Below are 23,504 nucleotides of genomic sequence, written 5' to 3'. Positions count from 1 at the left end.
CTGTGGCGAGCGGGGGCCACTCTTCATCGCGGTGCGCGGGCCTCTCACTGTCGCGGCCTCTCCCGTTGCGGAGCACAGGCTCCAGACGCGCAGGCTCAGTAGTTGTGGCTCACGGGCTTAGTTGCTCCGCGTCATGTGGGATCTTCCCAGACCAGGGATCGAACCCGTGTCCCCTGCATTGGCAGGCGGACTCTCAACCACTGCGCCACCAGGGAAGCCCCCTTAGATGGTTTCTTAAACGGGAGGCAGGGCACAACTTCTGCATTACCACACACGGTTGAGGTCCCAGGCATTGTCCACACAAAAGTGTGTTACACCCTATCTCAACAAAATCTATGCATTTCTTTGCAAGGTCTCACTACCCTTCTAATATTCCTGTCCTGGAGGGTAGGAAAAGTCGTATTTTGTTTTTTGGGGGTTTTCTCCAAGCCACCTGGGACACATTCCTAAATTGCTCCCTGGGGGACAGTGTTTCCAACAAGCTAACTGAATCCTTCTGGGGGAAATCCATTTTCTACCAGCTCCTTATATATTTCCAGTGCGAGCTCTGCTTATCACCTGTGTGTCTAAGGAGAGCCTTTAACCACGATTGAGTTGAAATGTGACACAGAGTAACTGATGCTGCTGACGGGGGAGGTGGCCCAATGGGACATGAAACCTGCATTTGGGAGCCACTGCCCTCATGACTCCATCTGGGGCTCAGATATAAGTATACATTTCGTCCTCTGGGCACCACAGCTCCTTAAGTTCTCTCAAAAGCCCCCTCTCCCCCACCCCACCCCCCCCCCCTTTTTGCTTTGAAACTATAGCTAATATTCTCATTCAACCAATGAACAATTGAGATGGTGTAGAACAGAGGATGAGAGTACAGATTCCGGAGCCCGACTCCCTAGGTTTCCATCCCAACTCAGCTACGTGCTAGTTGAGTCACCTTGACAAATCCTCTAACCCCTCTGTATCTCAGTCTCCTCGTCTATAAAATATCCTTCATTGGATTCTACAGTTAAAGTACATGAAAAGTGCTTCCAACAAGGCCTGGCACATGGTGAGTACTGTACATGTCTGAAGCTCTTTGAGATGATTACCATCAAGGCATCAAGTACCCAGGAGGACGCTTACCCAACTCTTACCAATGATGTCCTCTGAGGAGTAGGATTTAGGAAGGGAGGTTGAAGTGAGGATTTTAATTTCTAACTCATGCACTTCTGTATTGTTTGAATTTATTACTTTTTATTAAAAGCAAAATAAGGGAAAAAATTTAATGGCATCTGGCTGAGAATATAAAACAATCTCTCCAAACCTCCCACTAAAAGCTAAAAAGACACAAAGATTTTTTTTTAAATCCTACCCAAATATTTAAAACTAATGTTGCCAATCTAGAACCCATATGAATTTTCTGTACCTACAAGACCAACAAAGGCTAAGTGGGGGAAAAATGGCATCGGTGGTCCATCTGTGCTCCACTTCCCAACGAGTAGCTATTAAGAACTTTTCTTCAGCCCATAGCAATTAAAAAAAAATTTTTTTTAGTAGAATTTTACTTTAATATAAAATGAAAAAAACCCACAAAAACCCAAAGCCCTAATAGGTTAAAACAAGTCAAACAACCATTCCACACAGATAAAACCTTCACAAAAGTCAACTGAAGTAATCCAGAGCTAAAAGTGAATTGTGCATATTTTCAAGGAAGTCACCAGTCATGTAACACAAACAAATTATTTACACACTTGCAAGCCCTCTAAGAAATGTGCCCCAAGAAGCATTAACTTTGTTTTTTCATGTGCCATCCTGAAGACTTGCACATTTTATTTTTCAGATAATTTAACATTTTTAATAGAGTGTGTTGTCTACCAAGTGGTAATGCTTTGGTACTATTCGTATAGGACTGCTTATCCTAAAGACTTGACATTTCCCCAAGAGGAGCTTCTGCTTTAGAAGTTTCATACAGGGCTTCCCTGGTGGCGCAGCGGTTGCGAATCTGCCTGCTAATGCAGGGGACACGGGTTCGAGCCCTGGTCTGGGAAGATCCCACATGCCACGGAGCAACTAGGCCCGTGAGCCACAACTACTGAGCCTGTGCGTCTGGAGCCTGTGCTCTGCAACAAGAGAGGCCACGATAGTGAGAGGCCTGCGCACCGCGATGAAGAGTGGCCCCCGCTTGCCGCAACCAGAGAAAGCCCTAGCGCAGAAATGAAGACCCAACATAACAATCAATCAATCAATAAATAAATCTTTAGAAACAAAAAAAGAAGTTTCATATAAATTAAAATCTTTATCAAACATCAATATGGAGGGAGTTGACACAGGATGCAACATATACAGTCAAGTTACCTCTGTATATTTAGAAATTACTCTTTCAAGATACTTGCACCAGAGAGCTTAGTCTGTCCTGCTTAATATTCGGTAGTACAGGTTTGAATCATCAGAACCTTGGCAAGACCTTAATATTTCAAAGTTATTAACAACTACCTCTAGGGGCAAGTCCATGTTTACTGAGTTATGACAAATTTATTATAACGAAGGAAAACAAGTATAGCCAGCCATCTTAAAAAAATGCTCTAACCACTGCTTCTGAATATAGAAAGACTAAAACTACATACATTTATCATACAACAAATCCCATCTCTGTCACCTGAAATTCCCCTAATTTAATTCATTAGAAGGGGATTTTTTTTTAATAAATGGCTACTAGGAAAGCCCAAGGGGATTTTTTAACAAGACTTAAAAGCACTTTACAGTCACATTCAGCTTTCCTATGAAATACTCAGCATCTTAAATATTGGGTTGGCCAAAAGGTTCGTTTGGGTTTTTCCATGACATCGTACAGAAAAAACCCGAACGAACGTTTTGGCCAACCTGATATTATGTAGACTTCTTTTTTTTTTCCTTTTAGTAAGCTAGACACTGGCTTCAGAGTTTGTAGAACTGAAGGAAAAATAACCTACTCAAAACTATCCTAAGGGCTTCCCTGGTGGCGCAGTGGTTAATAAGAATCCACCTGCCAATGCAGGGGACACAGGTTCGAGCCCTGGTCCAGGAAGATTCCCCATGCCCTGGAGCAACTAAGTCCGTGCAAGCCTGTGCTCCGCAAGAAGAGAAGCCACTGCAATGAGAAGCCTGCACACCGCAATGAAGAGTAGACCCCACTCGCCACAACTAGAGAAAGCCCACGCACAGCAACGAAGACCCAACGCAGCCAAAAATAGATAAATAAAATAAATAAATTAAAAAAAACCTCTATTAAAAAAACCACAACTATTCTAGAAATCGTCTTTTGGCAGAACAGCAGGTATCCAAGTTAAAAATAGGAGGGTCATTTTGTTGCTTTGTTTTCCAAAATTTAAATTGTTTTTTGTTTCCTTTCTACATAAACCTCAGTCACCACTCCTGAGTGGAGATGGGCAGAGGCTCTAGGCCCTGCTCCTCCAGCTTCTCAGCAGCTGCTTTCTTATTGCTGCAGCAAGACTTGAATAGATGTGTGTCAGATGAGGACTTCCCCAAGACAGCCTTTATAGATAATGCCACAGCATATTTTCTGTCTTATCCAGTATGTGAGATCCAAAATGGAAAACACTGGCATTCTGTTAGAGCCAGAAGCCATCTCTGTATCTGAGCCATCATCTGACTGTTACTATAACGAGGAGATTGAGCTGGAAAGGCACTTGAGGTGGTACTGTGAGCATCAGAATTACGACGTTTAAATTCCTTCGGCAGTTTACTGATCTGGTTGCTTTTTATCCTGTTTCCAGATGGAGTTTTCACTTTCTTTGGTTTCAGTGTAGTCTTTAGACTGGGTCCTGCCCTTGCATCTACCACGTGATTCCGGTTTTGTTTTTTTTGTTGTTTTTGTTTTTTGTTTTTTTGATCCTGCTGGTAATTTCTTCCATCTTTTCACAGCAGGACACAGGCATTACAGATGTCTCCTGATGAAGTCTCATGTAACCGAAAGCAGCTCTGGAAGTCCTTTTCATAGAGTTTACTGTCAGTGAATCGAAAACTGGAGGATTTAGCTCTGCAAATACAGTAGCCCTCTATATTTTGGTATATCTTTGGCTTGTGAAAACCAAACACTTCTTCTGGGCAATAGTCTTCCAAAAGCAGCCGATCCACATGCAATAATGTTCCTGAGGTGTGGAGTGCATGCCAAACCAACCCCCCCTCCAATCGCTCCCTCCTCCTCAACTGCCATGTCTGGAACGATTGTCTCCTGCAGTTCAGCAGCAATTAAAATTTGAGGTTAGTACCAATCAGAAAATAGAGTAGCAGTCCCCTCTACTTCACAATGAGCTTATTTGTTTGTTTTGAGCCAAGCAACCAGTTGTGGCCACCCACAGTTTCCCCATCAGCTTCTCTTTCTATTTTCAGTTAAAAACTACAGCTCCCAGAAGACCCCTCGGTAGGAATGGGGGTCTGGAAGAGGTACAGGTGTGCCTGACACTAAAGCAAGGTCAGTTAGCCCCACCCACCCTGCCTTAATATCATTCTGGAAAAGCACCTAGAAGCTTGCTTGTTTAAGGCGCAAGGGCTCAAGAAACCTCGTCTTTGTGCTGGTCTTGAAGGAATCACTTAAAGACATTAGCCAACAGGAATGAGGAAGGAAAATTATAAAAAAGCTGGCAGATGACACAGTACAGTGGAACCTCAACAAACATGACAGCCAACTAACCCTGGAATCCTCACAAGAATGAAGGCCTCAGCAACCACACCCCAGTGGGGGGCCCCAGGGGCTACCAGACGGAATGTGCAGGGGGCAGAGTCTCCTTCCACGATGCCATCTGAATGAGGTTCCAAAGTAAACGGTCACATTATGAATTGCTATTGCTCTTACGGGAATAATTTACTCCACATAAGAACTTGGGCTCCCTCCTTACCAGTTTCAGAAGCTTCATTGAATGTAAATACCACAGCATTCACTATGCCAAAAACATGGAGCTACAGCCATTGTCTTAAAAGAAATACATCTAAAATGGTGCAGGCACTTTGGAAAACAGTCTGGCAGTTACTCCAAAGGTTAAACATTGAATTATCATATGACCCAGCAATGACACTCCCAAGTATATTCCCAAGAGAAGTGAAAACGTACCTGCATGCTAAAACTTGCACACAAATATTCATGGCAGGATTATCTATGACAGCCAAAAAGTGGAAACAATCCAAATGGCCATCAATTGAGAATGGATAAACAAAATGTGATATAGTCATATGACGGACTATTATTCAGTCATAAAAGGGAATGAAGTACTGATGTGTGCTGCAACATGAATGAACCTTGAAAACATTATGCTTAGTGAAAGAAACCAGACACAAAAGACCACATATTATATAATTCTATTTATATGAAAAGTCCAGATTAGGCAAATCCATGGAAAGTAGATTAGTGGTTGGCAGAGGATAGGGAGAGAGGAGAATGGGAATGACTGATAACAAGTGTGGGGTTTCTTTTTGGGTGAGGAAAGTGTTCTGGAATTAGGTAGTGGTGATGGCTCTACGACCATCAGAATATACTAAAAACCACTAAACTGTACACTATACATAGGTGAATTTTATGGCATGTGAAAGATCCCTCAGTAAAACTGCGGTAAACAAAGATAGAACTAACCCCCCCACCAAAAGTTAATACAAGAGTTTGGGGTAAGTATGGCCAGGGTGTCAATTTTTATTTCTACTTTTTGGAGTTTCATTTGTTTGTTTTTTTCAAAATTTCCCTCTCTAATGTGCAGCTATTACTTCACTAACTGAAGCTCTGGGATCAGAGAGATTCTGCTGGATTCAAATCCAATCTCTTTCTGGATGAACTGGATAATCTTGGGCAAGTCAATTATTCTAAATCTCAGTCTCCTCATGAAAAATTGGGGGAATAGTATCAATGGCCTCATAGGGCAGTTGTGAGAGTTTAATAAGAGAATGCTGTAGATCAGAGCCTGGCATATTAGTAAGTGCTCAAGCAATATTAGCTGCTGCCAGTTTTGCTATTAAGAATACAATGCAGTAAAATAATATTACTAATTATCATAGGTAGCACTTACATAGCACTGCTGTGGTGCTTTACATAATTTTAAGGTGTTTAGTCCCCACAACTGCCTTGTGAGGTAGGTATTCTTATGCCCATTTTACAGATGAGCATTTACTGTGGAGTAGATGCACACTTGCCAGTGACATGCAGTCTGGACATTCTGTGGGAATTTAGGAGCAGGTAATGAGCATAGAGAGCTAAGGCAATCAGAGAGGACTTCGTGAAGGAAATGGCCCTGGAAGGAAAGGAAGGTGAGCCCTGGATAATCCCACATGGGTGGGAAAGTGTGGTGAGGACCTTGCAGGTGAAATGGAAGTTACCAAACAAAAAGGCGGGAAATAGCAACACTTGTTCATTGTCGGTGATGAATACAGATTATGTGTTATATTATTTCCTGCACTTCTACATCTTAGAAATAATTACTAATTAACAAAAATTTTAAATATTTAATCATGTTGTAGAGGGATAAAACATTTTCTTTCCCTCAGTCTTTGACCTTCTTGTATATACATACAAGAAAAAACTAGCTGGTTAGAAAAATGAGTAAATGCCAGTTTTCTTTATTCTTTCTAAAATAAAGAATATTCATTCTACACTAATAGAATACTACACTAAGCATTGTCTGTAAACACCGTTTGTGATCCTGTACGAGTGTCTCTGTACAAGCCTTTCCATGCACTGAGTGCTACTCTGAGGTAGACACCAGGAAGCATAAATGTTGGGTTATAGATCCAATTATTAAAACGTGAATCAAGCAGGGGCCAATGGGAAATTTCTGTACCTCCCTTTCAATTTTGTTGTGAACGTCAAACAGCTCTAAAAAAAAATAGTCTAAAAAAAGTAAATCAGAGACTGGGCAGCCTCGCGTCCCAACTCCGCTTGCGTAACGGGCATCCAGGTCGTTTCTCACGTGGTCGGGGCCGGGAGCGTGAAGTTCGAATCCGCTTGTCTGCGCGGGTCCAGGCGGCACCCGGCGCAGCCCTCCGGGCGGGCGGACTAGGTGCGAGGACCTGGTGACCCACTACCCTCCGGGCACGCTCTCTAGCCCCGCCTCCCGGCCCCTTCCATTGAGAAACCCCTTAGCGATCACGTGAAAGAGGCATGCCGGCTGCTTGACGTCACGCAGTGCGGACCAATGGTAGCTTCTGTTTATATCGCGGGGGGGGGGGGAGGGTCAGAATATTCACGCCCCCGCTGCCGCCGCGTCGCCCTCCAGCGCGGGTGGTGAAAACCTAGCCAGGGTGGGAGGCGGCGTGGCTGCAGCGCGGCGGGGAGGGCCCCGCCGGTCGCCTTCTGCAGCCGCGTCTCCGTCAGTTCCCGTCGCCGTCACTGGGGCGCCGTGCGGCTCCAGTCCGGGGCGGAAGCTGCGGCCGTCGCGGCGGCCGGATCCGCGTCCCGCCTCAACGCCCGGAGGACATGCGGGAGAGAGAATGAGCCAGAGGGACACGCTGGTGCATCTGTTTGCCGGAGGGTACGTCCCAGGAGGGGCTTGCAGACTGGGGCTGAGGGCGCTGGGCTGAGGGCGCTGGGCTGAGGCCGAGGGCCGTGGCCTGAGACGCGGGCGAGAAGGGAGAAGGGGCTTCAGCGCCGGGGACCGAGAGAGTGAGGCCCGGGCGGGGAGGGGTGAGGGGACTGGAGTCGGGGGAGCTGAGGGAGCCCACGGGACTGAGGCTGAGGCGGGGAGGGGTGGGAGGGCGAAGTCGGCAGGATGTCAGGCTTTGGGCCCGCGGAACCGGAGCGAGGCCTAGGGAGTGGCCGGCGGGGCTGGCGTCCACGCAGGCCCAGTCCACGCGCCGCGGCCTAGCGGACGTCGGGGATGCGGGGCCGCGGAAGGCCAGTAACTGCAGGCCTCACGTAGGTTGCTCGGCCGGGGCGGCGTGGGGGGGTGGAGCGGGAAGTGCGGAGGCCGAGGACAAAATGGGCGCCGGGCCTCCTCCTCCTTCCGTCCCTGGCGCGCGGGCTGCGGGGCTGCCTCACGTCGCTCACGCCCCGCCTCGGATCTCCGGCAGCTGATTTCCGGGCCCTCCTTGGCCCCGGAGGGTCGTCTGGGGGCTTCCGGCGCCAACGGGAAGGCTTTGGGGTTCTGTCGCCCGTAATAGCTGTAGGTTTCTAGATCTTGGAAAATTTCCTTTCTCCAGGTTGCGAGATGCGCTACAAAGCGGCAGTGCTTCTGGGGTCGGATTCTATTCCTGAAAACCAGGCGTCTTGCACACCCGCTGCTTTTCGTCTGCTTAAAAGGAGAAAGTGAGGGATAGGGGAGAGGTCAGAAGCTTTGGCAGTAGTTACTATGTGTACAACATTAAGACTAAACTTAAAAGTCTCAGTTCCCTGATTGCCAGCTTGAGTGCTACAGATCTTTTGTTCAGCCAGTTTAGTCTTCTTTTTAGGTTGTTCTTTCCAAATTATTTGGAGAGTCGTAGCAATTTTAAATTTAGGAGTTACTTCTTATCTGTAGGATCATAGTCTTATCAAAAATGGCTACGGTGAATTATGCTGAGGCTCTTCTCTGCCATTATGACCATATAAAGTCGCATCCCTTTAAAGCATACAGTTTTTTTTAAAATCGACTACTTTAATAATATTAAAGTAATACACGGCGGTTCTATTCACAGTGGCTTGATTGGAGTTAAACGTGTGGACTCTATTGCCGGTGATGACAGTACTTTCCTTGAGTTGGCACGTTCATTGAAGAAACATTTATTGTACACCGATTATGGGCCAGGCACTGTTCTGGCATTAAAATACTTTTCATTTAATACTGTTCATTTAATTCGTGAGACAGGGTTTAGGCAGGGTTTGCTTTCTATAATTCTGATACGTAAGAATAATCTTGGCAAATTAAATCATTTTTTAAAAACCATTAGCCATGTAGATGTTCTTGTAAAGATGTCTTGTGCAAATAATTGGGTTCCCTCCTGTAACTAGATCATAAGGTAATTTTTGAATGTTAGGAGACCGCACATCTACTTTTTTGGCCACTATTTTGAGCGAAAAGTGGACACGCTCTTTAATTTTAATTCATCTTCATCTGTAAAATGAGGAAGTTGTACTAAATGATTTCTAAGGCCCTATTCTAGGTCCTAACATTTTTATTGCTCTGCATTCAAGATTCAGGTGTCAAGTTTTGTTAAAAATAGGGCACATTTATTTGAAATGTTAGCTTGATTGCACTAACTTCCCAGTTTGGATTAAGATCATCAGCCACGTTGCTGTTACTAATGCATGTAAAGGCCCTTATGGTTAGCGTTTTCTTTAAAAACAGAAATGGGGCATTTTTGCAGCATCTGAACCGAAATAGATTTAGGAGCCCCTCTACCCCCCAAAAAACAACCTAGCATATGCAGGTTTTTTAGGGTATTAAATGAAGTACTTGTTTATAGGGCCTGACACAAGATAGGTACTCAGCCTTATAAATTTTCTTCCTTTGCATCCCATCTCGATTTTATGTTTATATGTGGTCTCATAAGTCATTTCAGTAAAACTTGGCTTACCTTTTTTAGAGAAACAGTAGAACTAGGAAGGATGGTAAAGATCATCTGGTTTAGCCCCTTCAAAATATGGGAAAATACCGGGCTTCCGTGGTGGCGCAGTGGTTGAGAGTCTGCCTGCCGATGCAGGGGACACGGGTTCGAGCCCTGGTCTGGGAAGATCCCACGTGCCGCGGAGCAACTGGGCCCGTGAGCCACAACTACTGAGCCTGCGCGTCTGGAGCCTGTGCTCCGCAACAAGAGAGGCCGCGAGAGTGAGAGGCCCGCGCACCGCGATGAAGAGTGGCCCCCGCTCGCCGCAACTAGAGAAAGCCCTCGCACAGAAACGAAGACCCAACACAGCCATAAATAAATAAATAAATAAATAAAAACAAAATATGGGAAAATACCGAGGTATAAAAAATTTACTTACCCAACATTAAACAGCTTTTCATACATGTAAAATGAGAGTTAAAATAATCTCTGAAGAACCTCCCAGCTCTATATTAAATAAAATCATTTAGAATAGATTTCTGTATGAAATTTCTATTTCTGTATGAAATTTCTATAGAATATTCTGGAAGTCTGTATGCTAAGCATTATGGAAATGCAAACTGAGTTGTGGGTAACATTGTTCTTAATTGAAGATGTCTAGTATATCTCAAAGTTGCATATTTAGGCAATTATTTTTTGGACGTTCTTAGAAAACTAGGTTTCATTTTTTTATCATGATAGAATTATGTAAATTAGGAGTTAGGAAACTTATTTTTTACTTTAATAATAACAAGATAGAGAAAAGGAGAGAGATCTTTGTATTAGCCGTTGTGCAAGAACCAGTAACCTTTCACAGTGGCATTTAATCTTTAGACAAAAATTGTCTTAAGAAGGAGCCTTTGGATTGTTTTCCTGATGGTTATAATTGTATTTATTCAAATATGTGTTTATCAGGATCTCAGATTTTTAGTAGCCTTATAGATGTATTATTAAATCAGGAAAACTTGAAACAGACTAGCACTGGACCTTGGGTCTGGGTGACCGACTCACATGCATAACTCGTGCTTTCTTTAACACACCCTTTGGTCCCATTATGTTTTTGTCAGGGTTAATATTCAGAGTTTGTAAGGTCATCGGTTAGGTTGATTGAGTTACGGAGGCTACTCACAACTGCCCGAAAAGGGTGTAAATATAATTTAATTTTAGCTATGCTTTTAATAACACTATATGTTTGTGTGTGAAGACATAAGCGGTATGTTTTTAAATTCTTTGATAGATCTACATTGTTTAGTTGTGTGTCAGCTGCATATGTCCACCAAGAGGCAGTTTGGGTTTTTTTCCATTTGAGAGAGAGATTGCCTCAAATGGGAGGAATAAACCTTCAACATTTAAGTGGATGAATTTCCTTCCTTTGTAGCTCCTGTGACAGTGAGAGCTTAATACATATAGTTAGTAATTTCAGATTATCTAAGAAATGGTTTATTTTTATATCCTGGAATTAATCAATCCATTTATCAAACCATTTATTTTTCATTTATTCAGTAAGAAACTCCATTTGGGTGTCAGATAACGTCGATTCTGTAGAAATTTTGTGATAATATTTGTTAAATTACTTCACCTGTTTCCTTGTAAAATCAGTGCAGAAGTAGGCTACTTAAAAGTATAATGTGGTTTATTTACACTTTGTCTACATTTTTTTATTAGCCTTATTTCCATAATTTTTATAACCTTTTCTTTTTTTTCTTTTTAAAAATACATTTTAATTCTTACTAATAGATTGCAAGACTAAGGTAATTTGCTTATCCTGATGTATTCTCAAACTTATTTTCCTGTAAGGGGATTAGTGTAGTATATAGCATTGTGGGTCAGGGACCCCTGGGAGTTTCCAAGACCTTTTTGGTGGTCTGAGACGTTAAAGCTTTTCTCATAAAAATACTAACACATTATTTGCCTTTTCACTTTGTTGACATTTGGACTGATGGTGCCAAAGCGATGACTGTTGAAGCGCTGTTACCTTAGCATGCGTCAAGGCAGCATCACCAGACTGTGCTAGTAGTCACTAGCACTTGCAATTTAAAAACACAGGGTCTCTTAAGAATGTTCTTGAAGCAGTAAAAATTAATGTTTTAAATCTTGACTCTTGGGATTTCCCTGGTGGTCCCGTGGTTAAGACTCCACGCTTCCACTGCAGGGAGCGTGGGTTCAATCCCTGGTCAAGGAACTAAGATCCCACATGCCACGTGGCACGGCCCCAAAAAAAAAAATCTTGACTCTTGAGTATACATCTTCATTTCATATTCTGTTTGGCAAATGGGAAACATGAGTAAAGCATTTCTACAACTGTTTCTGCCTCAAGCTGAACTAACGTCTTTTTTCATGAGAACCACTCTTGAAAGAACAATTGATAGACTATGACAATTCAGGCTTGAATGTTTGGCAGACATTTTCTCAAAAAATGAAGGAAGTGGGCCTGTTGGTTCAAGGAAAACCACAACAAATGATAACATTTGTTGCCATATGATAAAATTTGAGTTTTCAAGCAAAAATTAGAATTTTTGAAATCTTTTTTTTTTTTAATCATTTATTTATTTATGGCTGCGTTGGGTCTTCGTTGCTGGGCACGGGCTTTCTCTGGTTTCAGTGAGCAAGGGCTACTCTTTGTTGTGGTGCGCAGGCTTCTCATTGCTGTGGCTTCTCCCGTTGCTGAGCGTGGGCTCTAGGCACATGGGCTTCCGTAGTTGTGGCTCGCGGGCTCAGTAGTTGTGGCTCGCGGGCTCTAGAGCACAGGCTCAGTAGTTGTGGCACATGGCTTAGTTGCTCTGCAGCATGTGGGATCTTCTGGGACCAGGGCTCGAACCCATGTCCCCTGCATTGGCAGGCGGATTCTTAACCACTGCGCCACCAGGGAAGTCCCTTGAAATCTTGAATAGATAGAAAATGTAATTTTTAAAATATTGTATCACAAAACGTATCTACACTTGGAAGACCTGTATAATCCAGTGAACCAATATTTTTCAAATAACCAATGCATGATGTTATAGAGTAGTGCATAGATAAAGATTCAGAATGTAAAATAAAGCAATGGATTTTAATGTAACAATATGAAAAGTTTATTGGTATAGTTCAGATTCCATATTGCAGCTAATTTCAAGAGCCTACCACATGCCCAGTTTTAATGTAATATTGAAAAATATCCACAGTTATCTGAAAGGAGGTGTTGAATTGTTACACTAAGTAAATTATATCATTAATTAAAAGGTTTCAGTGCCATGGTTGGGGAAAAGGTGGAGTAGGATAAAGGGGAATAATGGGGGTGCACTGTAGTTTCAAGTAGGAAGATAGTGGAGTCTTTTTGAGAAGGTGACTTTTGAACAAAGACCTGGAGAGGAGAGAGTTAACTATTCAGAGGGAACAGGCAGTGAAAAGACCCTGAGTAGGGTAGGAGCACTGAAATGAGGCAAGTATAGCCAGACTAGTAGGCCATTGTTAGGCCATTGAAGATCTTTGGCTCTTTTTCTGAAATGGGAAGAGTCATTGCAGGAGTTTTAAAGCCAAATTCTGGTCGCACCATGCTTAGAATAGACTGTACGTAGGGCAGGGCCAGAAGTAGGGAAATGATTTGGCTACTGGAGTAATCAAAATGAGAGGTAACGGTTCTTCAGAGAAGGCTGTAATGTACTATATGTGGTGTGTGAAGAAAAGTCAAGAATAACTCCATGGTTTTTACTTTAGGCACCTAGAGGGAGGGAATTGCTGTTAACTGAGATGGGAAGGTTGTGGATGGAATAAGGTTGGGGTGGGGGAAGATCAGTATGTAGTTCCATTTAAGACGAAAATTTGAGAAGTAGAGAAGTCAAAAAGCCAGTTGTTTAGGTGGATGAATATATTAGGTAACTCCAGGAAGGAGCTCTGGACTAGAGAGAACACATTTAATAGTTAGTGGAACATAGATGATGACATGAGCCTAGACGAGGTCACTAAGGGAGTGAATATAGAGGAGAAGAGAGGAAATTTCAGCAAAAGAGATCAGAAGAAGAGCAGGAACCAGCAAAGTAGACTTAAAAAGTGACCAAGAAAATGTGTTCTGAAAGTCAAATGAAGAAACAAATATACAGTATTTAGGAAGGACATATGTTATTGTCCATTAAGATGAGGTCTGAGAGCTATTAATTATTGAATTTAACAATTGTGGAGACCTTTGGTTACCTTAATCAGCAGTTTCCAAGGCAGAGCAGGGGGAGGGAAATCTGATGGGAGTGGGAGAGAAATTAGAGACAGTAAATAGGATTTTGAGATTTGTTGCAAAGGGGGATCAAAGAAACAACGCAGTAATTTGGGTCGGGGGGGGGGGTTACTTGCACTAAAACTACCCCATACCCTCAGCATATTTCGCTTCTATAGTGAATTTTAGTCCTGATATCATTGTTTTTCCTTACATTAAAGACTATACATCTACATCTTGCGCTGTATGATAATGGCTTTCCTCTGTGTTTCCATGTTTATGAAAGTTGTTGGTTAACATTTTCTTTTTTTTCAGTTTATCAGTGTTTTGATTTTGCTTTAGCATTTCGAATAAGCCTAGCTTGTTAATTTTTTTCCTGCATGAGAAACACTACATGTACCCCCCCAGCCAAATACCATTATTTTCAACCACTCTTATATCCGACTTTTCATAAGTTAGTCTGTCGAGTATGTAGACTATGTCCTTCATTCTTCAAGAACTTGTTTCTTGCCCGAACATTAAAGCTTCAGAAGAAATAACCTCTACAAATATACTATCAGAGAAACAATCTTTAGTAAGACTTCCTAAATGATTTTTATGGAATTTCAGAGACAGGCTACATGTTTTGAGATTGCAAAACTCTATAGCTAACATTTCTTTTTTTTTTTTAATTTTTTAAAATATTTATTTATCTAATTTTGGCTGTGTCAGGTCTTAGTTAGAGCAGGAGGGCTCTTCGTTGCTGCACACGGGCTTCTGTCTAATTGTGGCGCCCTGTCTCCAGAGCATGTGGGCTCAGTAGTTGCAGCACGCGGCTTAGTTGCCCCGTGGCATGTGGGATCTTAGTTCCCTGACCAGGGATTGAACCCTTGTCCCCTGCATTGGAAGGCGGATTCTTAACCACTGGACCACCAGGGAAGTCCCTATAGCTAACATTTTAATGAATCTCTTTCTTAGTGGTATTTCTTAATTTGACTAGTGCCCTAATTAGGAAATTACAGGGGAGTGTTACCTGCAGCAGAAAAATGACAAAATATTTTAACCTATTCACTTTGCTTTACAAAGCTAGACACTGCAGTTGTCTGACAAAATAGTTTTGTTTAATGTTAACAGAAATATATTTCTAAAGTACCTACATACACATATACATGTGTGTATATACGTACACACACATACACACAAATATTGTGGACCCAGTCAGAATAGATTTGTCCATTTATAAATTAATCTTGCCTATTGAAAACAAGTGTCCTGATCCATACATGCTCAAAAGGTCAGAATCAAAGATATATGTGTAACAGCCACAGTCTTGGAATCCCGTTTCTTTTCCTTGACCCATCCTTTCCTTAGCAGAAACCTGGGGCACCTTAAATTCCTCCATAGGTGTGGCTAGTAAAGTTCTCTAAAGCCAGGGGAACTGAATCTAGTGGTTCAGGCCCTTGGGGCTATCCTGCTGATCAGGTTTTGCATCTGCACTGACCTAGGGATTTATGACTCTTGGCATCATGGCTGAACTGATCTGCTTGTTACTCATATTTACTTAGTGAACAATTTCTTTTTCCCCTTCCCTATCTTCCCCCAACCTCCCACATTTCTGATTTTTGTGTTGCTGTAACTTGGGTGAGGGAGAGTATTTTAGTGCCCTCAGAGTCCTTTCTCTTTCTTAAAGATCTATTTTCCCAGATTTTTTTGTTTTGTTTTTTTAACCAGTTTCTTGGTTACATTGTGCCTAGCTTCAAAAAAAAAAAAAAATTCCATTCTAAGCAGCTTTTAGCCGTTGCTTTACTCAAGGAATCCATAGCCCTTGAGTAGTTAGAACCCCTGGCATGTCAAAAAATTTTATCTTCATTATATACAGTAAACAAGTAGAAGCAACGCTTGAAAGTTCTGAGACATTTACACTCCCAAATTACCATAGGCTAAAAATGTGTCTACATTCCAGTAAATTCCTGGGGTGACTTGATTTACTTATTGTATAATTTCTCAAACATCATGAAAATAGAATAGTTTTAAATGTCTTGTAAAGGTGTTTCATGATAACCATGTCTAAAAATTCTTAAATATTCTCTAAAATCAATGCATAGTTATATGATAACCTCTCACCAAGCAACCTTGGCCTCATATCTTTAAAAGGTATGACTTTTGCCTGTGAAACTTTAAAATTAGCATTGATCCAAATAGTTTTATGAAGAATACATAGTTGAGGTTTTCTAACGTGGGTATACCAAGGGTATAGGGGCATTTAACAGTTTTATTTGATTCATAACCTTAGAAACCCCCTTTCTAGATTTTTTTTAAAATTATTTATTTATTTATTTTTGGCTGCACTGGGTCTTCATTGCTGCGCGCGGGCTTTCTCTAGTTGTGGCGAGCGGGGGCTACTCTTAGTTGCAGTGCACGGGCTTCTCATTGTGGTGGCTTCTCTTGTTGTGGAGCACAGGCTCTAGGCGCATGGGCTTCAGTAGTTGTGGCACGTGGGTTCAGTAGTTGTGGCTCACGGGCTCTAGAGCGCGGGCTCAGTAGTTGTGGCGCACGGCTTAGTTGCTCCGCAGCACGTGGGATCTTCCGGGACCAGGGCTCGAACCCATGTCCCCTGCATTGGCAGGCGGATTCTTAACCACTGCGCCACCAGAGAAGTTCCCTTTCTAGATTTTTGATGTTACAGAATAACACATTTATATGCTCTTCTGCTATCAAACTTGGCTGTTCTCTCCTTGGAATTCTTTGCTAATCAAAGCATTTAAAGCAAATGAGTGAGAGACTTTGAGTTGTAACTTTTTCTTTTAACAGTAAAGCATCCAACGTAGTACTTTCGTTAGTAGCAAATTACATTGGTGACACCTTGCAATTGATCTTGACACATTGGCCACATCACTGGATCAGAAGGGACTCAGGACCAGCTAGAAGGCTAGAAATAAAATGAGGCCCTGCTTTAAGGCACTTGCAGTGAGGATGGTGAGGGGAAATATAAGAGGAAGTTTAGAATGTAGAACCAGTGAGACTTGAGGATAGTCGGATATCAGAAAGCCTCTTTATCCTTTGATCTCCCTTCGAACTGATGATTGTTAGCCTCCAATACCACAGGAGCATGCTTGGTGTGTTAAACTCTAATAATTAGAATTAGAGCAGAGGCCAGTATGGTTGGAACAGAGTGAGTGAGAAGGTGGATAGTAGATGAGATCAGGAGGAATCAGGGAAGATCAGATTGTGTTAGATCTTGTAGGCCATTGTGAGGACTTTGGCTTTTATTCTGAATGACATAGGAAGTCTTTGGAAAGTTTTGAGCAGAGGAGTGACTTGATCTGACAAGATTTTAGTACAGTCACTCTTATGTGTTGAAGATACATCGGAGGGAGTGGGGTAAGGGTAGAAAAAGAGAGACACTAATTAGGAGGTTACTCCAGTAACCTCGACAAAATATCGTGGCTTAGACCAGGGTGGAAATGGTGAGAGGTGGTCAAGGTTCTGGATTTATTTTGGAGTTCTGAGTCAAAGACACTGGCACAAATACATCATTTTTTCATGGAGTCCATTGGGTCCCAGAAACATCAACCACATTCTGCAGTTAAAAACCCATGCTGTTTTTAAAGGATACTTACTGCTAAAATTATGATTAAACATTTATTTAAAAATAAATGTATACATATAGTTTTAAAAAAAGCTGCTGAAAGACAATAAAAACCAACGTTTCCCTGCTCCCTTCCCCCATGTCTCCTTACCAGCGGGAACTTCTTATTTTATCTGCTTAACAGTTAAGTTTGGCATAGAATTCTAGAATAAGTAATCTTCTGCAGTTGTTGAGTAATGTGATGCTATTATGACTTTTCCTGTGTATGCGACCTTTTGTTCTTTCTAGAAATTCACGAGATCTTTGTCTCCAGTATTATGAAAGATTGCAGTGTTGTAACTTGATGTGGGTTTTTTGCATCCATTGTACCCGTTAAACCTGACCTCACAGTTTGAGTTCATGTTCTTCAGAAAATTAGGCTTCTGCCTTGGAATACGGTTTAACCCATGGCGGGGAGGAAGAGAATACCACCTGGGTATCCTAGCTTTGCTACATGATCTGTCAGCCAGTCCTTCTGTTTTAAATTCTTAGCCTTACCTCCATCTTGAGTACTTGGTGCCCTTAGTCATTAGGCCTGTTGTAAGGGGTTCAGCAGGGCAAAACTGTTTGCTTCTCTTTGGTGTTTCCTTCTTCAAGCCTTTCTTTCTCTTTGCCAAGGCAGTTAATCCTTCCCATTTGCTTCATTGCTTGAAATCATGTTAATTTCTCCTCTCTTTGTCCTTGTGGCATTTTCCTTTAGACAGTGAGATTTTTGACATGGTGAAGAGATAAATCTAATGTAGTTAATCCTGCTTTCATACATAGAGATTTTTAAATGTTTATTGACAGCAGTAGTTTTGTTCTCTACATCAGTTATGATGATTTCAGTGTACAAAATAATTACTTTAAAATGACTAAGATAAAAGCAGCATGAGAAACACTGGAGTGTCACTCCTGTACTACATACCTATTGCATTTTATAATGTAAAACTGCTTCAGGACAGTGTAAGTGCTTGTGTGTACACCCATTTACATCGCCTTCCCCCCGCAGCTCTGTACAGTTTAGATCATCATGTATTTTATTTATTGAAGTGGTTTTTTTAGTAATCATAGTATATATGTCTGTGGTCTGCCATAAAGTATTTGTAATAGTTCTGTTAAAAAATTTAGTTGCTATAATCAGTAATAGATGCTGACAACTTCAGTAGCTAATGCTTATTGAGTACTTTCTATGTGTCACGTCATGGGTTATATCATGTATCGTATATTATCCTTACAACAAGCCTGTGAGGCATAGATACTGTTCTTCGCTGGTAGGTTGGTTGGTTGTTTTCTTTGTGTAATGTGTTTATTCTCTCGGAACCAGGAATGACTGAGTATGATATAGGTAGTCATTCTTGTGAATGTGCTAACTTTGCTTTTTGCTTGTTTTTATTTATTTTAATTATGGAAGTAATTCATGTTCATTGTGAAAACCAAGGACATATTCTTTAGGTTTTACAGAATATAAATTTTGCATGTTTATTACAAATTTGGGGTCTTATTGGGTTTTATGTTCAATAAGCTTACAAAGTAAATATATTAAACAGCTTTCAAAAAGCTAGGCAAATTTGAATTAAAAACAAATATGAGGGGCTTCCCTGGTGGCGCAGTGGTTGAGAATCCGCCTACCAATGCAGGGGTCACGGGTTCGAGCCCTGGTCTGGGAAGATCCCACATGCCACGGAGCGACTGGGCCCGTGAGCCACAATTACTGAGCCTGTGCGTCTGGAGCCTGTGCTCCGCAACAAGAGAGGCCATGACAGTGAGAGGCCTGTGCACCGCGATGAAGAGTGGCCCCCGCTTGCCGCAACTGGAGAAAGCCCTCGCACAGAAACGAAGACCCAACGCAGCCAAAAATAAATAAATAAATAAATTTAAAAAATTAAAAAAAAAAAAAAAACAAATATGAGTTACTATAAATAAATCACTACTATAGTGTGAATACAGTGTGGTCTACCATGTAGGCTCTCTTGAGTTCTGCAGTATATACTAAAATGTATACTGTGATGATTCATATCTCTTACTACTTAGCCTGAACAATTAACATAAATAAACTATGGCTTCTGTTTTTAAGATTCTCCTTGGGCCTTATATATAATTAGGTTTTTAAGCCTATTTCATAGCTGTTTAAAAATATCAGTTTCTTATCCATTGAGTGTAGAAGTCTCCCTTGGCTTACTTAATTTTGTTTCAAATCTTTTATGGCCCTAGTGTTTGTCTAATTGATGCTTGATTTCTGAAAATATAATCATGGTTTTGATCTTTTCTTTTGGGGGATTAAACTTTTTAATTTCCTATTTAAAGTCATAAGTGGAATTTTTGAGAAATACTGATTTTTTGGTTTCCCAGTACATATAAAGGTTTGCTTATACTATACTGTAGTCTATTAAGTGTTCAATAGCATTATGTCTAAAAAAAACATATACCTTAATTTAAAAATACAGAAGACCCGGGGACTTCCCTGGTGGCGCAGTGGTTAAGAATCCGCCTGCCAATGCAGGGGAGACAGTTTCTATCCCTGGTCCGGGAAGATCCCATGTGCCGCGAAGCAACTAAGCCCATGCACCACAACTACTGAGCCTGCGCTTTAGAGCCCACGAGCCACAACTACTGAGCCCGAGCACCACAACTTCTGAAGCCCGCGTGCCTAGAGCCCGTGCTCCACAATAAGAGAAGCCACTGCAATAAGAGAAGCCACCACAATGAGAAGCCTGCACACCACAACGAAGAGTAGCCCCCGCTCGCCGCAACTAGAGAAAGCCCGCACGCAGCAACAAAGATGCGATGCAGCCAAAAATAAAATAAATAAGTAAATAAATAAATTTATATAAAAATACAGATGACCCTTGAACAACACGGGTTTGAACTGCACAGGTTCACTTATAGGCAGATTTTTTTCAGTAAATGCACACTGTAGGACTACACAACCCATGGTTGGTTGAATCCACAAATGTGGAACCACGGATACAGGAGCGCTGACTATTAGTTATACGTGGATTTTTGACTGTGCAGAGGATCGGCACCCCTAACCCCCAAGTTATTCAAGGATCAAATGTACTTGATTGCTGGGAATTCCCTGGCTGTCCAGTGGTTAGAACTCTGCGCTTCCACTGCAGGGGGCATGGGTTTGATCCCTGGTTGGGGAACTAAGATCCCGCAAGCCGCGAGGTGCTGTCAATAAAAAAAAACAAAAAAACCCCAAATGTATTGATACTTGGTTGCTAAAAAATGCTAACCATCATCTAACAACACAGCGTTGCCACAGACCTTCAATTTATTAAAAAACGCATTACTTGTGAGGCACAATAAAATGATGTATGCCTATACTATAATCAAAACATAGGACATTTCTGTTATCCCAGGAATTTCTCCATGCCCTTTGCAGTCAGTTATTCCCACCTCAGCTGCCTCTTGGTGACCACTGATCTTACTTCTGTTCTAGTTTTGCCTTTTACAGAATGTCATAAAAATGAAAATGTTATAAAATGAAAGCCTTTTGTGCCGTTTTTTTTCAGTTAGCATAATGTTTTTGAGATTCATCCAGGTTGCTGCTTTTTTATTACAGAGCAGTAATCCATTGTATGAATAGACCACAGTCTGTTTATCCTTCATCAGTTCATGGACATTTTGGTTGTTTCCAGTTTTTGGCTATTAGGAGTAAAGCTGCTGTAAACATTCATGGACAGGTCTTTGTGTGGACATATACAGGTATAGCACGTTTTATTGCACTTTGCTTTATTGTATTTTGAAGATAATGCCTTTTTTTTTTTTTAACAAATTAAAGGTTTGTGGCAACCCTGTGTTGAGCAAGTCTATCAGAGCCATTTTCCCAACAGCATTTTTATTTCTTTGCTCATACCCTTTTTCTGTCCTATCACATTTTCCCATGATTTTCCATTCTTCATCAAACCTAGCATAAAAATGCTCAGTTTTAGCCGCTTCTTAGGGTCTTCGTTTTCTTATAAAGTTTTCCACTTAAAACTTACATTAAATAAATTGTATGCTTTTCTCTCTTGTTTTTTAAATTGAAGTATAGTTGATTTACATTGTTGTGTTAATTTCTGGTGTTCGGCAAAGTGATTCAGTTATTTTTATATATATACTTTTCAGATTCTTTCCCATTATAGTTTATTACAAGATATTGAATATAGTTCCCTGTGCTGTACAGTAGGACCTTGTTGTTTATTTTATATATACTGGTTTGTATCTGCTAATCCCAAACTCTAATTTATCCCTCACTCTCCCTTTCCCCTTTGGTAACCATAAGTTTGTTTGTAAGTTCATTTGTAGCATTTTTTTTTAGATTCCACATAGAAGTGATATCATATATTTGTCTTTCTGTCTCTCTTCCTTCACTTACTGTGATAATCTCTAGGACCATCCAGTGTTGCTGCAAATGGCATTATTTCATTTCTTTTCATGGCTGAGTAACATTCCATTGTGTATATAATACCACATCTTCTTTATCCTTTCATCTGTTCATGGACGTTTAGGTTGCTTCCATGTCTTAGCTATTGTAAATAGTGCTGCTATGAACATTGGGTGCATGTATCTTTTTGAATTAGAGTTTTCTCCAGATACATGCCCAAGAGTGGGATTGCTAGATCATATGGTAACTCTATTTTTAGTTTTTTGAGGAATCTCCATACTGTTCTCCATAGTGGCTGCACCAATTTACATTCCCACCAACAATGTAGGAGGGTTCCCTTTTCTCCACATCCTCTTCAGCATGTATTATTTGTAGACTTTTTGATGATAGACATTCTGACTGGTGTAAGGTGATTGATACCTCATGGTAATTTTGATTTGCATTTCTCTAATAAGTAGTGATGTTGAGCTTCTTTTCATGTGCCTGTTGGCCCTCTGTATGTCTTCTTTGGAGAAATGTCTATTTAGGTCTTCTGCCCATTTTTTGATTAGGTTGTTGTTTTTGATATTGAGTTGTATGAGCTATTTGTACATTTTGGATATTAATACCTTGTCAGTTGCATCATGTGCAAATATTTTCTCCCACATCTGTAGGTTGTCTTTTCGTTTTGTTTATGGTTTCCTTTGCTGTGCAAAAGCTTATAAATTTGCTATTATATATAGAACGGATAAACAACCAGGTCCTACTCTTACAGTACAGGGAACTGTATTCAGTATCCTGTGATAAACCATAATGGAAAAGAATATGAAAAAGAATGTAAATATATATGTATGACTGAATCACTTTGCTGTACAGTAAAAATTAACATTGTAAATCAACTATATGTCAATAAAAATTTAAAAAAGAAACTCATCTGCTTTTTCAAAGCAAAAAGTTTGATCAGCATTTTAAAAAATTAAGACGTGCTTTTTTTAGACATAATGCTATTATTGCACACTTAATATACCACAGTATAGTGTAAACATAACTTCCATATGCACTAAAAAACCAAAAAATTCATGTGACTCAGTTTATTGTGGTAGTCACTGTATTGGGATGGTCTGGAACTGAATCTACAATATCTCTAAAGTATGCCTGTATGTGTTGGTTTTTCCCAGGTCAACACCTTAGGAGTGGGATTGCAGGGTTGTACGGCAGTAATATGTTTAACTTTGTAAGAAACCACCAGTATTTTTTTCAAACTGTACCTTTTTTTTTTCTCCAAAATCTACCATTTTGCGGGAATTCCCTGGTGTTCCAGTGGTTAGGACTCTGCACTTTTCACTGCTGGGCCGGGGTTCAGTCCCTGGTTGGGGAACTAAGATCCTGCAAGCCACACAGTGTGGCCCCCCCCAAAAAAAAAAAAATCTACCATTTTGCATTCCCACCAGCAGTGTTTGAGGTTTCTAGTTGCTCTGTATCAACACTTCTTATTGTCAATCTTTTTAATTTTATCCATTAGTAGATGTGCAGTGTACCTCATTGAGGTTTTAATTTGCATTTTCCTGATGAAAAATGATTTTGAAAAATCTTTCTGTGTTTATTTGTATCCATATATCTTTGGTGAAGTATCTGTTCATCTTTTTTTAGTTCTTTTTATTTTTGAGTTTTGTTTCTGAATATAAGCATTTACAAGATAAGTGTTTTGCAAATAGTTCTCTCAGGCTGTGGTTTGTTTTTTCATTTTCTTAACAGTTTCTTCCAGAGTGTGGAATTTTTAAACTTTGGTGAAGTCCAGTTTATCAGTTTTTTTCTTTTATGATTCATGCGTTTGCTTCTTGTTGTTCAATCTAAGAAATGTGTGCCTAACC

The 23,504-nt window shown here is 40.9% G+C and overlaps 1 protein-coding gene and 1 pseudogene across 4 annotated transcripts in view; one reads left to right on the top strand and one right to left on the bottom strand.

Moving 5' to 3' along the window:
* Positions 1-733: 733 nt before the first annotated feature.
* On the bottom strand, positions 734-4,221 carry LOC309628995 (SIN3-HDAC complex-associated factor pseudogene; annotated as a pseudogene). Its single transcript has one exon. The product of its transcript is annotated as an SIN3-HDAC complex-associated factor pseudogene (transcript).
* Positions 4,222-7,195: 2,974 nt separating this feature from the next.
* SLC25A36 (solute carrier family 25 member 36) overlaps positions 7,196-23,504 on the top strand; it is a 42,497-nt gene continuing 26,188 nt past the window's right edge. For 2 of the 3 annotated variants that reach the window (XM_082392399.1, XM_082392398.1), the window contains exon 1: positions 7,196-7,484. In XM_082392399.1, the coding sequence (XP_082248525.1) occupies positions 7,444-7,484 (41 nt within the window). In that variant the 5' untranslated portion in view covers positions 7,196-7,443. The remainder of the gene's footprint in view (positions 7,485-23,504) is intronic. The other variant, XM_082392397.1, reaches the window with a different exon arrangement.

Source organism: Balaenoptera borealis (assembly GCF_965194805.1).
Source record: "Balaenoptera borealis genome assembly, chromosome: 5".
NCBI lineage: Eukaryota > Metazoa > Chordata > Mammalia > Artiodactyla > Balaenopteridae > Balaenoptera > Balaenoptera borealis.
Note: the sequence above shows the minus strand (reverse complement) of the source record. Positions and strands in the feature narration are given on the sequence as shown.